Raw genomic sequence first — 12,641 nt, forward strand, 5'->3', positions numbered from 1 at the left:
CACAGTTAACCACACTGAGTTACAGCTATCAAGGTTAGACAAGTGTACCTCAAGTTCCTGTTTATCAAATATGGCTTTCACAGGAGATGGCTGGGTGGCTGAGGACAATAACTGCTGCAGGAGGATCATCGGAGGCTGTGGCCCTTCAGGTGACATGTCCCCGAGGTCAGGGGATGCAGCTGCTCCATCATCTGAATTTGAAAACAAAATCTGTATATCCTACTTCTCAACAACCAACCCACCTCTACTGAAGGTAGTGTGCTGGCCTGCCTGCACTGTACACAGCCAGGCATCAGTCCTCAGACACACAGGCCTCATAGCTGACAACTGCATCTGCAGCGCAGCCAGCCCACACACCAGGCATGCGCTCTCCTTTTATGAACTGCTAATTCATGCTCCTTGTACACGTTTCCACTAGAGTATCTTTCTGTCACATCTACATAAAACTCCCTGTTAAGAAGATACCTGCATGTAGAGTCCCGGGCTGAGACAGTATCTGCCTTAGTTTGTCTTGGTGGGAAAGCAGCGCCCGCCCTGCTTTCAGGATGTACAGCTTCAGCTGCTGGCTGCGCAGCAGGTCCAAGTCTACTTGTCCTATGGAACAAAAGAACCAGTCAGAACCAGATATCCAGCTCATGTTCACCATGCGTGCCATCGCTACAATGGGAAAGCAATGGTGTGGCTTTCAGGAATGAACTGATTACCAACAACTGTGACCTCTGACCCCCTACGTCTCCTTCCTTCGGCGCCCTAGGTATCTATCTTAATGCATTGAACTGAAGGCTAGAATCACGTAAGCATTTCCTGCTATCATTAAATGTTTCCCAAATTACTGAAATTTCAACTAGACACAAATAAAACATTTTCATATTTTCTTGCAATATTCCTAGGAGGAATTTTGTCAAAAGCATCTACTTTAACTGAAGCCATTTCCCTAGGATGAGCTCTCTGATGCAGTGATAGGAAGCCGTGCCACATGTGTCTGACAGCAGACCAAGGACCACAAAATAGCCTATGCAGGAGAGAAGCAACTTTCCTAAGCAGGGGATGTAGGAGGCCTTGGGGACAGCACGGCAAGTGTAGGTTGAGAAAATGAAATTAGATGAGTCCTTGAACGCTAAACTTGGACCAGCGGGCAGACCAGTTTGTTCACTATGATGAACAAAAACGGAGACAATTGGGAGAACACAGACTGAATTTGAGGCAAAGGGCTGCTATATTCACAGGCCGTCCACTCAGAGCTGTGAACTGCAGACTCAAAATTAAAGGTGTTTACCATCACAGACGTTGGAGCAACAACAAATACGGTGAGTAAACAGGGAGAGCATGTTCAAAGAGGAGACAGAATGAGATGGGGTTACGAGGGAAACCACAAGATTTCAATGGTATAAAGAGCAAGAGAAACAGAAACAAACTCCGAGAATAACCAAAGGGCAGGAAGAGGAAAATCCCAAGAGTGGTCACCCAGACCCAAAGGGAGGAAGGGTTTTAAGGAAGCCAGCTGCCCACCACAGTTAGAGACAAAGTTCTTTAGGGCTGACCCTGAGAATGTCATGAGCGGAGAAACAAACCCGATATCCTAAAAGTCTGCTAAGAATAGGTGCTGGCAGTTCAAAGTGATGGGGTTCCACATCTGAAGTCAACGGCAAACCTAAAAGGTACTTTATATTCCTAACTATAGCCAACAAGTGCTATATGAACTCCAAGGCTCCAACAGTCACCTAAACCCACTCTGATAAAAGGACAAGTTCAGATTATTTTACCATGGAACACTATATGCACTGACCTGCAAAGGCCTGTTTTGCTGATTTCTTTGTTTTGTGCTTTTCCAATTTGCTTCCAGCAAGGTTCACCAACTCAGCCCAGACAGAAAGCATGGGCTTCGTGAAAGGGAGGTTGTTAACGCTAAAGGCCACAGCAGGGAGCTGAAGAAAGGGCACAAAATCCTTCAAAGAGTTGCTGAAATTTATTAAAGCATAAGACCTGAATTTAAATATGCATACTCCAAGTCATGTCCTGCCTGAGGATAATTCTGAAAGATACTCCAGAAAGATAAAAGTACACATACAACAGATATACTCTATAGGAAGGTTTTCTTTACCAGTTCGCCAACACTAACATATCAGGGTAGTAGTTATAATCTAAGACTTTTTCTGTACGTTCCAAATTTACTACATGTTCTTATTCCTATTATAATCAAAAATATTTTATTAAAAAATACATAGTCAAATTGCACTTGGGTTACATAGAATCATATAACCTTCTCTACTGTCCTAAGGCACGGGCACTTGGGTTACAGAGAATTCTATAACCTTCTCTACTGTCCTAAGGCACGGGCACTTGGGTTACAGCAGCTAGCTAAGCTATGGCATTCCCCACGATTAAAATCAAGATTAAAACCATTTTTCTAACTAAAGATTATTATTTAAAAAAATTATTTTAGAAGCCAAATTATTCAATAAAAATACATTTTAGAAACTCCTATTTTAAATACTTAAAATTACCTTATAGAATGTCAATCTCTTTTTATGTCTAAAAGTCCCTGGCTGTATGCTCCCTGAGACGGGCCTTTCCTAGAAGCACAAGCTAGCGCAGAAGGAAAGCTACGTGAACTCCTGACTCACACAGATAGCTTCCTAGAAGACAACATAAAGTACAGGTTCTCACATTACACGCCAGTTTCAGTGCCACCGCTAACACTCGAGAGCTCCACCAAGCTACATACCGGTTTGAGCTGATTCAACGGGCAACTCGGCACATGCGCATGTCACAGGACTGCACAGTGATTCTGCCCTTCGGGGTGATGCGAGTCACTGTGCCCTCTCCAAACTCATCATGCATGACCTGGCCTCCCAGGCGCAGCCGGCCATCGATCCCTCCAATCACAGCCAGCACTGCCCTGAGGCCCCCCACTTCCAGGTTCTCAGAGTCTGGGAAGTAGTCCTCCAGCAGGGCCTAGAAGGGAGACAGCGAGTGTGAAGTGTAGCTAAACTCAAGTCCTTTATCTCATTCACTATGTATAAATTCACTTTAGGAAACAAGAGCATCACTACATTGTCCCAGACTTGTGAGCTCAGGCAAACCTTCTGCCTCAACCTTTCAAGCAGCTGGGACTACAGGCATACACCATGCCTATCTGAATTGTTAATTTCTTTAATAGTTATTTCCATCAAAATGCCCTTAAGTAAACATGAAACAAAAATGCTTCGTGTTTAAAGATAACTTGACCGCTAGGATCCCAGCACACTGCTGGAAACCTGGAACACACCCTTTCTGGAGTCTTCCCAGAGCAGCTGTGTGTGACGGAGCAGAGCTGGGAGTTAATGTATTTGTTGATGAGGCCGTTCCACTGGGTGAGCGAGTGCAGAGTGCGGAGCAGCCCCACCACCTCCTCAGCCAGAGTGCTGCTGTGAGTGGCAGTCAAGGAAGCCTGCGGCCGCGCCCTCCGCTTCCTCAATGTGGATTCTGAAGCAGAGAGAAAAGCAAGTTGCACGGCACTCACTAAACAGGGGCACCAAGGACACGCACCGCCACTCACCTCTAAGGAATGGGACATCAGAAGAACAAGTAGTGAGCAAGCTGCCCAGGAAGCCAAACAGCTTTTCCACCAGACACTTCATGTCCCGTGCCCTTTCTGTCTTGTCCCATGACGGTAGAACTGCTTGTAATAAATGGACAGCTAAGATCTGCTCAAACACAACACAGAATGATATCAGACAGCTTTACCTTCTCTTTACTTTATCCCTTAATAAAATTAACCATCTGCAACTTTGACATTCATGATTAATCAGATGGTTAACAGGAAAGACTATCAGGAATTCAAAATGCATGAATTTAAGTGAAACTGTTCTTTAAACTTAATTCCTGGCAACCATGTTACTATTTTCATGGGCAGACGAGAATAACTGAGAAAAGACGAAGAAGCTTATTTAGCAACTGAAGGGACTGCAGTAATCAAGACCCTCAGCAGCCAAGGCCAGGAGGTTCCTGTTGCACCTGTGGCTACTTTCTCCATGAAGAAGCATGGTTGCCAGGTCTAGCTTCACTCAGGACTGCCCTCAGTGAGCTGGGTTTGGCTAGCAGCACATTACCTGCCTCTGCAGGGAGGCGGCAGTGAAGGGTGCATGCCCCTCCACAATCTTCATGAGCAGCGTGATCCACCTTGGGGAGCTGAGGGCCCCACAGGCCTGCGGGGTGAGTGCGATGCTCCGGACGAAGCCCAGTGTACACCAGCTCCGGTGCTGCTCCCTGCACACCAGTCTGTCTGGAGGAGCTGCCAGAGGAGACAGAGCACGCTTGAACCAAGAGTCCAGAAACCAAGCGTGAGCACAACCCTCACAGTTAAATTACCTACCAATTCATTTTGGGCAATAAGCTGCCTTACAAGGGGACTCAGACAGGAGTGGAGAACGGCTTTAAGTTGGCTCAAAAAACATTTCATGGCATCATTTTAACCCTTTCAAATGCATGCGATCAGACTAGTTAACCTACTTACCCTGTTTCTACACTTCTAACAGCAGTGATTTACAGTGTGCAGCTATTATACTTCTTAATCTCATGTGCCTTAAACGTCCCCACAATTTTGACTGACATCATAAAATGCCCAATCCAAGTTTACTTTGTTTTTTTCTTATGTAGCCAGAACACACGATCCTACCTCTACTTCTCCAGGGATAGGATTAGAGGGACATTCTAATATGCCCATGAGAACGAGGTTTTCTACTCCTCCTGACTTCCCAGTGTCCAAAGAACATGTCCGCCTTTCTATTCTCTCAAGTTAGGATGTGAAGCCTGTGGTCTGAGTTCCCATGGCAACAGCAGCGGCAGCAGCAACTCACCTTCCCCCAGTCCATACTGCATTCCTGCCCTCCGAGCTCACTAAGACCCATGTCTTAGCTAAGACACAAGCTCACATACTAACATTCACATATATACTTAGACACTAACTCCAAATTTCTGAGACATATTCAAATATTGTCTGCCACAGTCACTCACACAAGCTCTCACCTTTACTACTACTGCAATCACTAGTAGACTCACAATCATACATTGCATACAGAAGCAAAGGACACACTTTGCACACATCCCTCCTATTTATACAGAAGACATATGCTTAGACAATCACTCATGCTAAAATACGCATACACATCCATTTGCACTCATCCACCTATGCACATACATGTGCTCACTTTCTCCCTCTATCAACAAACAAGCCTCTTCCCAGTGACACACTCAAAAGTCTGTCCTTTGCTCTCCTATGTACGTTCACAACAGCAACACTGATAGCATGCATGTGCTCAGCTAACATTCAACACCTGTTTCCATATTATCACAGCCATCTGTGCCTATGTTTACCCCCCAGCCCACACCCACACGCCCTCACTCTCACTGGCACGGACACTTGTGCATGCTCATTACCGATACTTGGTTTTGCACTCACAGTCAGGAACAGACACTCCCTCTGACCACTCTCACACACTTGCAACCACACAAGTGGGACACACACAAGCACATTCCCACTACATCTGACGATCTGACGCAGCTACTTGTCCACAGACCTTCCCGTACATACATACTCACACAACCACACTGAAACACTCAAATACACATAACTTCATGCTTCCAACACAAGATCACTCATTCAGTGTGATTCTATTATTGGTTGCTAACCGACAACCTGGAATTAGCTAAAACCAGAGATGCTAGGTACAGCTGTGAGGAATTTTTCTTGATGGAAATATTTGAAGTAGGAAGACACTTCATAAATCTGGGCCACACCTTCTGGTGTGGAGCCTACTTACAGGACATGGAAGGAGGAAGCGTCTGTTCTTTCACGCTCCTCGCTCTCACTGAAGTTCTTGCCCTCATGGGCATTAGACCCTACTTCTTTGTGGTTCTGGCATACACTGAAGGCCAGTACAGACAGTCAGTCTTGTGAACCAAACAACCACTAGATGCTTGGTCTGTCTGTTGAAATAGCTGGACCACAGTCTGTAGGCCACTCTAATAACCCTGTTTTCACACTGATAGATTCATTTTGTCAGTTCTGTTTCTCTAGAGAATTCTGACTGACACGCTCAGCGGTGGCAAACAAACTCTGTCTCACACAAGCATTTACTCACACAGAGCTAACACACGCATGCACTCATTCATCAGAAATGTATCCAAACATATCTGTGTGCATTCACAGTCACAAACATGCTAACAGCTACACATGCTCCAAATTCCTTTGACAGTCATACACACTTTCAGGCACCCAGAAACATCCACCCAAGTTCAAGTGATATTTGCCGTTTTTACACTGGTACTCAGTCAGAACACCAGCATTTGACCCTAGTTGAAAATAAGGTCTCTGAGGATTAATATTAAAGACTGAGATAACATGCAGGAAGGGGCTGGGCCCAAAGCAAATAAAGATTTCCACAAGAGAAGGACATAAGTGCTGCAGAGTACACAGAAGACAAGGAGACTAGCAGTGAAGTCTGCAGCACAACGTGTCCAAGAAAAGGCAAAGGGAAGGAGCAGGGCTCTGCTGAGAGCCTGCCGTGAGGATCCCTGGTGCCAGAGCTCTAAGGGAGCGGCACTAGAGGCTGAGTAGTCCTCACACATACACCTCCCCCATCCCATGCCCACCCTCATTCAGTGCTAGCCTTGACTCTAGCATCTCACAAGGGGAAGATGTAAATAGACCGGGTGAGGTCCACTGGTACCCCTGTAAAGAGGAAATCTGAAGCACGTGCACACAAACACACACATGCAGAGGAGAGTGTAAACAAGAAGACAAAGACTATGTTCACATGCCTACAAGTCAAGAACTGTCAAGCAAACCAGTATTAGAGAAGCCTGAAACACATTCTCTCTGGTAGCCTCAGAAGGAAGCAGCCCTAGTGAAATTTTCTGTTGTTTGCTACATCATGTCTATAATGCTGAGGTCCAGCAGTCACAGGGGCCTTACTACACACACCTGACTCACAGTCTCACCCCCAGACTGGCCCACAGACATACAGACATGAGAGGTTCACACACACGCATCCACACTGAGGCTCTGTGCTCATATTGATTCATGTCATACATAGCTCATCTGTTGTTCCGCTTTCCACTGACATTCTCAGCAGTCCACACAAAGTCTTGGTAGCCTCGCTCTGCATGACATCAGCGTGGACACCGACGGACAGACACAGAGTCTGCAGTAAGTTAATAATGCTGGTCAGCATCATCGCTGTGGGGTGGATGTTCCTGTCTCCTTGTTCAGCTTCTGAAAAGGACAGTGGAAACAAGAAACAGCCGTCCTGAATAAAATCATCTGGGGGTGTCATTTAAGGTACTTAATACCACACTCTGTTTTTCTTTACAAAAACTGAACAAATTTTAGAATAGTTTGAGGTTCACAGAAAAATTAAGAAGATACAGAGATCTAACAAACTTCTTTTTGATACTAGAAATGAAACAGACCTTCACAAGAAAAAAGGAAATTTAAAATTTATTCTCTTTCTCCTTTCTTTTTTTTTCCCCCAAGAGACTCTCACAATATTACCCAGTCTAACTCAAATCCCTGGGTCCAAGAGATTCTCCTGTCTAAACCTCCTGCCACTGCCACTGGCTACCTGACCATTTTTGCTACCATCTTCCTCAAAGAAAATGAGATTTAGGAGGAGGAGGTGCAGGTGCAGAGAGAGTGTGGAAGCTAGAGGAAAACCTCCAGTGTCTTTTTTTCAGGTAACATCCATTTTGTTTGTAAAGACAGGGCTTTCACAGAAACTTGTCACTTGCTGATTAAGTTAACAAGTCTGGCCAATAGATCTACACCAACCAGAGTTGGGATTACAAGCATGCATGTTACCATGCCAACCTTTTGCTGGAGATCAAATTCAGGTCCTCATGTTTACATAAGAATAATCACTTTACGAAGTGAGCTATCTACCCCACCCTAGAAAATGAGATTTCAGAGTACCATTGTGTTTAAGCAACCTTACTATATAAGCAATAACATGATTCCAAAGTTTTGTATCTTGAAAAAAAAAAACTTATCACCAGGCAGTGGTGGCGCACGCCTCTAACCCCAGCACTTGGGAGGCAGAGGCAGGTGGATCTCTGTGAGTTCGAGGTCTACAGAGCAAGTTCCAGGACAGCCAAGGCTATTACACAGAGAAGCCCTGTCTCAAAAAATCAAAACCAACCAAACAAAAACGACAAGTTATTAAATGTCTAGGTGCTACAACCGGAGCAAAAGCAAAGCAGCAGCATCCCCTGAGCAGCCACGTGCATGGCCAGTCAGTCCAGCTGTGGGACAAGGAGGTCACGGCTCTGTCACACAGCCACCTCTTCCCTGGCTCACTCCACAATGACAAATACTCCCATACAGCTGGGAAGAAGAAGGGGCTACAAGAGGCACACACTATAGCTCAGATGCTCTGACAGTATAGCCAACACCCACCCACAAGATAAGCACTTGTCATCTTAGACTAAATGTGCACGCTCTGAGCCCACTGCAGTTTATGGGACAGCTTCTCTCACATTCGACGCCAGGAGCTCTCTTCTTAGCACACCCTCCAACTATCAAGGAATAGGGAAGAACTTAAAGAAAGCAGGTGGGGCCATGGTGTAGGAGGTTCTTCTGTTCATGTGCTGCTTTCATTGGTTAATGAATAAAGAAACTGCTTTGGGCCTGATAGGGCAGAACTTAGGTAGGCAGAGAAGATAGAACTGAATGCTGGGAAGAAGGGCAGAGTGAGAGAAGTCATAGATTCTCTGCTTGAGATGGACACTGGTTAGAATCTTGCCAGTAAGCCACAGCCATGTGGCAAAATACAGATTAATGGAGATGGGTTAAACTAATATGTAAGAGTTAGTCAATAAAAAGTTAGAGCTAACGGCCAAGCAGTGTTTAAATTAATACGGTTTCTGTGTGGTTATTTCAGGTGTAAGCTAGCCAGGTGGCTGGGACAAACAAGCGACCCACTCTCCTTACAACAGGGCCATACCTTGAAGCTGGTGGAGGAAGAAACAAAGCGTCCTCAAACAAAATAAGTACATAAATAGGTTTGTTGTTGTTACTGTTTCAAGGTTCAGCAGGTAGAGATACCTGCCACCAGTGACCCCAACAAATTGTCCCCTAACTTATCACATACAAGTAAGACACACAAACACACATATAAAAACAAATAAAAAGACTTTAAGATCCAATTTAACAAGCATGCTGCACTCTATCTTCCACCCCACTCTGGAAGGGCGTCAGGAAGCACAAAATAAAGGTGAAGATGCGTCAGTCTGTCCAGGCTACTGGACCGAGACCCTTTACCCATCTACACCAGAATCATGTGTTTAAGGGGCAAGCAGAGCAATGTCTTCCAATGCATCCTGACCACTTCTAACTCTGCAGAGGGAAAGGACAGCCACCCAACTCATGAACAATCTGCCACGCTACCCTGACCTAAAGGATTCTGTGAGTCACCCACCTGAGTCATCTTCTGTGTCTGAGTCCTCTGCAGAGGGCTGTGATGACACTGGCAACTCCACCAGCTTGAGGTCATACTTTCCTTCTTTACCCATCCTGTATGAGTTAGTGCTGCCCGTGTCCCACTGGACCCTGATCCAGCCATCCTCTCCCAGCTCACCAATTACACGGCCTAAGCCTGGCGGAGGCCCATCCTGAAACAGCAAAACCAAAGACCAGGTAAGAAAGTGACTGTCCTGTTCTGGACCCACCATGGTTCCTGTATTGATTCTGTACAGAGATTTTCATTCAGCTTCCTCCTGACCCAAATATAACTAAAAAATGTAAAGATTCTATCATTGTTTTTATTTTGTGTGGGGTGGGGTGGGAGGATTAAGACAGGGTTTCTCTGTGTAACTGCCCTGGCTGTCCTGGAACTCACTCTGTAGACCAAGCTGGTCCTGAACACAGAGATTTGCCTGCCTCTCCCTCTCAAGTGCTGGAATTAAAGGCATGCACCACAACTGCCTGGCAATCATATCATTTTTAAATGCCATGAAATCACAAGCTCATGTTCCTTTATTAAAGAAACGAATTCTGTCAACTAAGGGATTCTCTGAATATAGCATAGTGAGTGTCCCAGCAATCAAAGTGGCCTTTCCAATGACCTCAGTCACTAGGCCTTTTAGCAATATTCTGTCAAGTATCCCAAGAGAGAAAGGTATTGACAGGGTGCCATTACCTGATCTCAGACAATTTAATTTCTAAGAATACGGAGACCAAACCCATGCTTAGCAGTGTGTCTGAGAAAATCTATGTGACATCACAGAAAGGAAAATATTGTCCTCATGTCTTTTGCCTCTATTTTATTGCTCAGAAATCAATAACTAAGTCACCTATTAATCTTGTAAGTCCTGAGTTCAGATAGCCACCTATTTCAACTTCTACTGATTGGTGTTAGATGTGCTAAGATGTTAATGAAAGCTCAGAGTACCTGGTCACCCCACTTCCAGTCCACGCCTCTCATGACCCTGGTTCCAATCTTCATCATAGCAGCCAATTCTGGCCCTGAAACAGGGAGCTGAACAGGAGCGGTTTCCTTCCTTGTTTCCTCCAACACTGTAGCAGAGGCTCCCCGGGCAGAAGCACTCATGTCCTCCTCAACACTGTCACAAGTAGGACCTGTCAGAATGCCGAACAACAGCTGAGCCTGTAATTAGCCGCAATGTCCTATTTTTACTATTTTTAAAAATTGCATTTATGTGTAAGTTGCATGTCTGAGTATGGGTTTGCATATGTGGGTATAGTGGCAGCAGGTGTCATAGAGCTGGAGTTACAGGCAGTTGTAGACCAGCAAACACGGGTGCTGGGAACTAACTAAACTCGGGTTCTCAGCATCAGGGGAAGTACTCCTTCAACGGCAGAGCCATCTTCCCAGCGTCCGATGTGCTATGTTTTTACAGACACATCAGAAAATGTGGTGACATCATATAATCCTAGCACTAAAGAGGATCATGAGCTCAAAGCAGACTGTTCTACACAGAAGGATCCTGACACACAGAGACACACATGATAGACAGACACACACATACACACACACACACACACACACAGCACAAAGATCAAGAAGAACTGATCAGCACTAAGTTTAAAGAACTTATACTGGAGTCTCACCCCCAACCCTGCAGGAAACCATCTGCAAGTGTCTTTCCTCCCTCTCCATTCCCTGGGAACTCTGCAGACGCTGGCAGGACCCAGCCTTTCTCACCCAGCCTCATCCTTTGTGTCAGCCTCCAATACCCAAGGACACTCTCACCTGGGAATTCACTGGCCGCCACAGCCTGGGAACCCAGTAGATGATCTTAACTTTCCGCCCATGGCAAGTTCGTCAGTCTCATCCCCAGCCTGTAGCAGACCACATGGTCACCCTTTCTAACTCTATTCTATGTCAAACCTCATGGTAGACCCAGCTTTTTTCCTTCTTGTGGACCCACTCAGTCCCCTTTTAGCTCATCTCCAAGTATTCATATCAGGCCCCAATACCAAGGAACAGATTCTACCCAGGACTCCCAATGGCCACATTTGGCAGCAACTCAAAAACCAAAAAGAAAGTAAAACTAAAATTTAAAAAATTTAGGAAGTCACACAAAAACTTCAGAGGAAAGCCTCACCAACAGAGTGGATGAAAGATAGAATCTCAGGCATTAAAGACAAGATAAAAGAAGTAAATACCCTGGCAAAAAGAAAAAGGAAAGAAAAAAGTTAAATCCAAAAAAATTCAGGCACAAAACATCTAGAAAATCTGGAACACTATGTAAAGACAAAATCTACGAATAAACGTAATAGAAAGAGAAGAAACTCAGATCAAAGGCAGAGAAAATATTTTCAACAAAATCACAGAAGAAACTTTTCCCAACCTAAAGACGGTGATCCCTATCAAGGTCCAATAAACATATAGAAAACCAAAGAGAATGGACCAGAAAACAGACTGCCCTGACACATAATAACCAAAACACTAAACGTATACAAAAAAGGACATTAAAAGCTGTAAGAGAAAAAGTCCAAATAATATATAAAAGCAGACCCAATAGAATAATATCTGACTTCTCAATGAAGACTAAAATCCAGAAGGGTCTGGATCAATGTTCTACAAACCCGTAAGAGACCACAGATGCCAAACCAAACTACTACACCTGGCAAAATTTTCAATCACATTAGACAAAGAAAGGAAAAGATTTCATGACAGAACTAAATTTAAGCAGGATCTATCTATAAATCTAGCTCTACAGAAGGTGCTAGAAAGAAAACTTCAATCTAAGAAGTTTATCACACTCCAGGAAAGAGAAGGAATAAATAATCTCAGAGCAGCAAATCAAGAGTGGAGGAGCCTACACCATGACAAGAAAATAACAGGAATCAGCAAACACTGCTCACTGATAACTCTCAACATCAATGGTCTCAGTTCACCAATAAAAACCATAAATTAATAAAAACAAACAAACAAAAAACAGGATCCATCCTTCCACTGCTTTCAAAAACCACACCTTCCATCAAGGACAGACATCACCTCAGCATACAAGGATAGAAAAGAATGTTCCAAGCAAATGGACCCAGGAAGCAAGCCAATGGAGGTATTTAATATCTGACAAAGAATACTTCAAACCAAAATGAGTAAGAAGAACTAGGGAAGGACACGGCATACTTGTCA

General features: G+C 44.6%; 1 protein-coding gene across 1 annotated transcript in view; it reads right to left on the minus strand.

Moving 5' to 3' along the window:
• The window catches only part of LOC130869023 (putative HERC2-like protein 3), a 30,508-nt gene that overhangs the window by 654 nt on the left and 17,213 nt on the right, over positions 1 to 12,641 (minus strand). The window contains 11 exon segments of the mRNA XM_057761138.1: positions 49 to 191; positions 466 to 594; positions 1,787 to 1,925; positions 2,726 to 2,751; positions 2,754 to 2,955; positions 3,269 to 3,465; positions 3,539 to 3,686; positions 4,092 to 4,273; positions 7,073 to 7,255; positions 9,456 to 9,648; positions 10,428 to 10,615. Coding sequence (XP_057617121.1) covers positions 49 to 191; positions 466 to 594; positions 1,787 to 1,925; positions 2,726 to 2,751; positions 2,754 to 2,955; positions 3,269 to 3,465; positions 3,539 to 3,686; positions 4,092 to 4,273; positions 7,073 to 7,255; positions 9,456 to 9,648; positions 10,428 to 10,615 — 1,730 coding nt within the window.

This window comes from Chionomys nivalis (assembly GCF_950005125.1).
Source record: "Chionomys nivalis chromosome 23 unlocalized genomic scaffold, mChiNiv1.1 SUPER_23_unloc_1, whole genome shotgun sequence".
In the NCBI taxonomy this organism is placed as follows: domain Eukaryota; kingdom Metazoa; phylum Chordata; class Mammalia; order Rodentia; family Cricetidae; genus Chionomys; species Chionomys nivalis.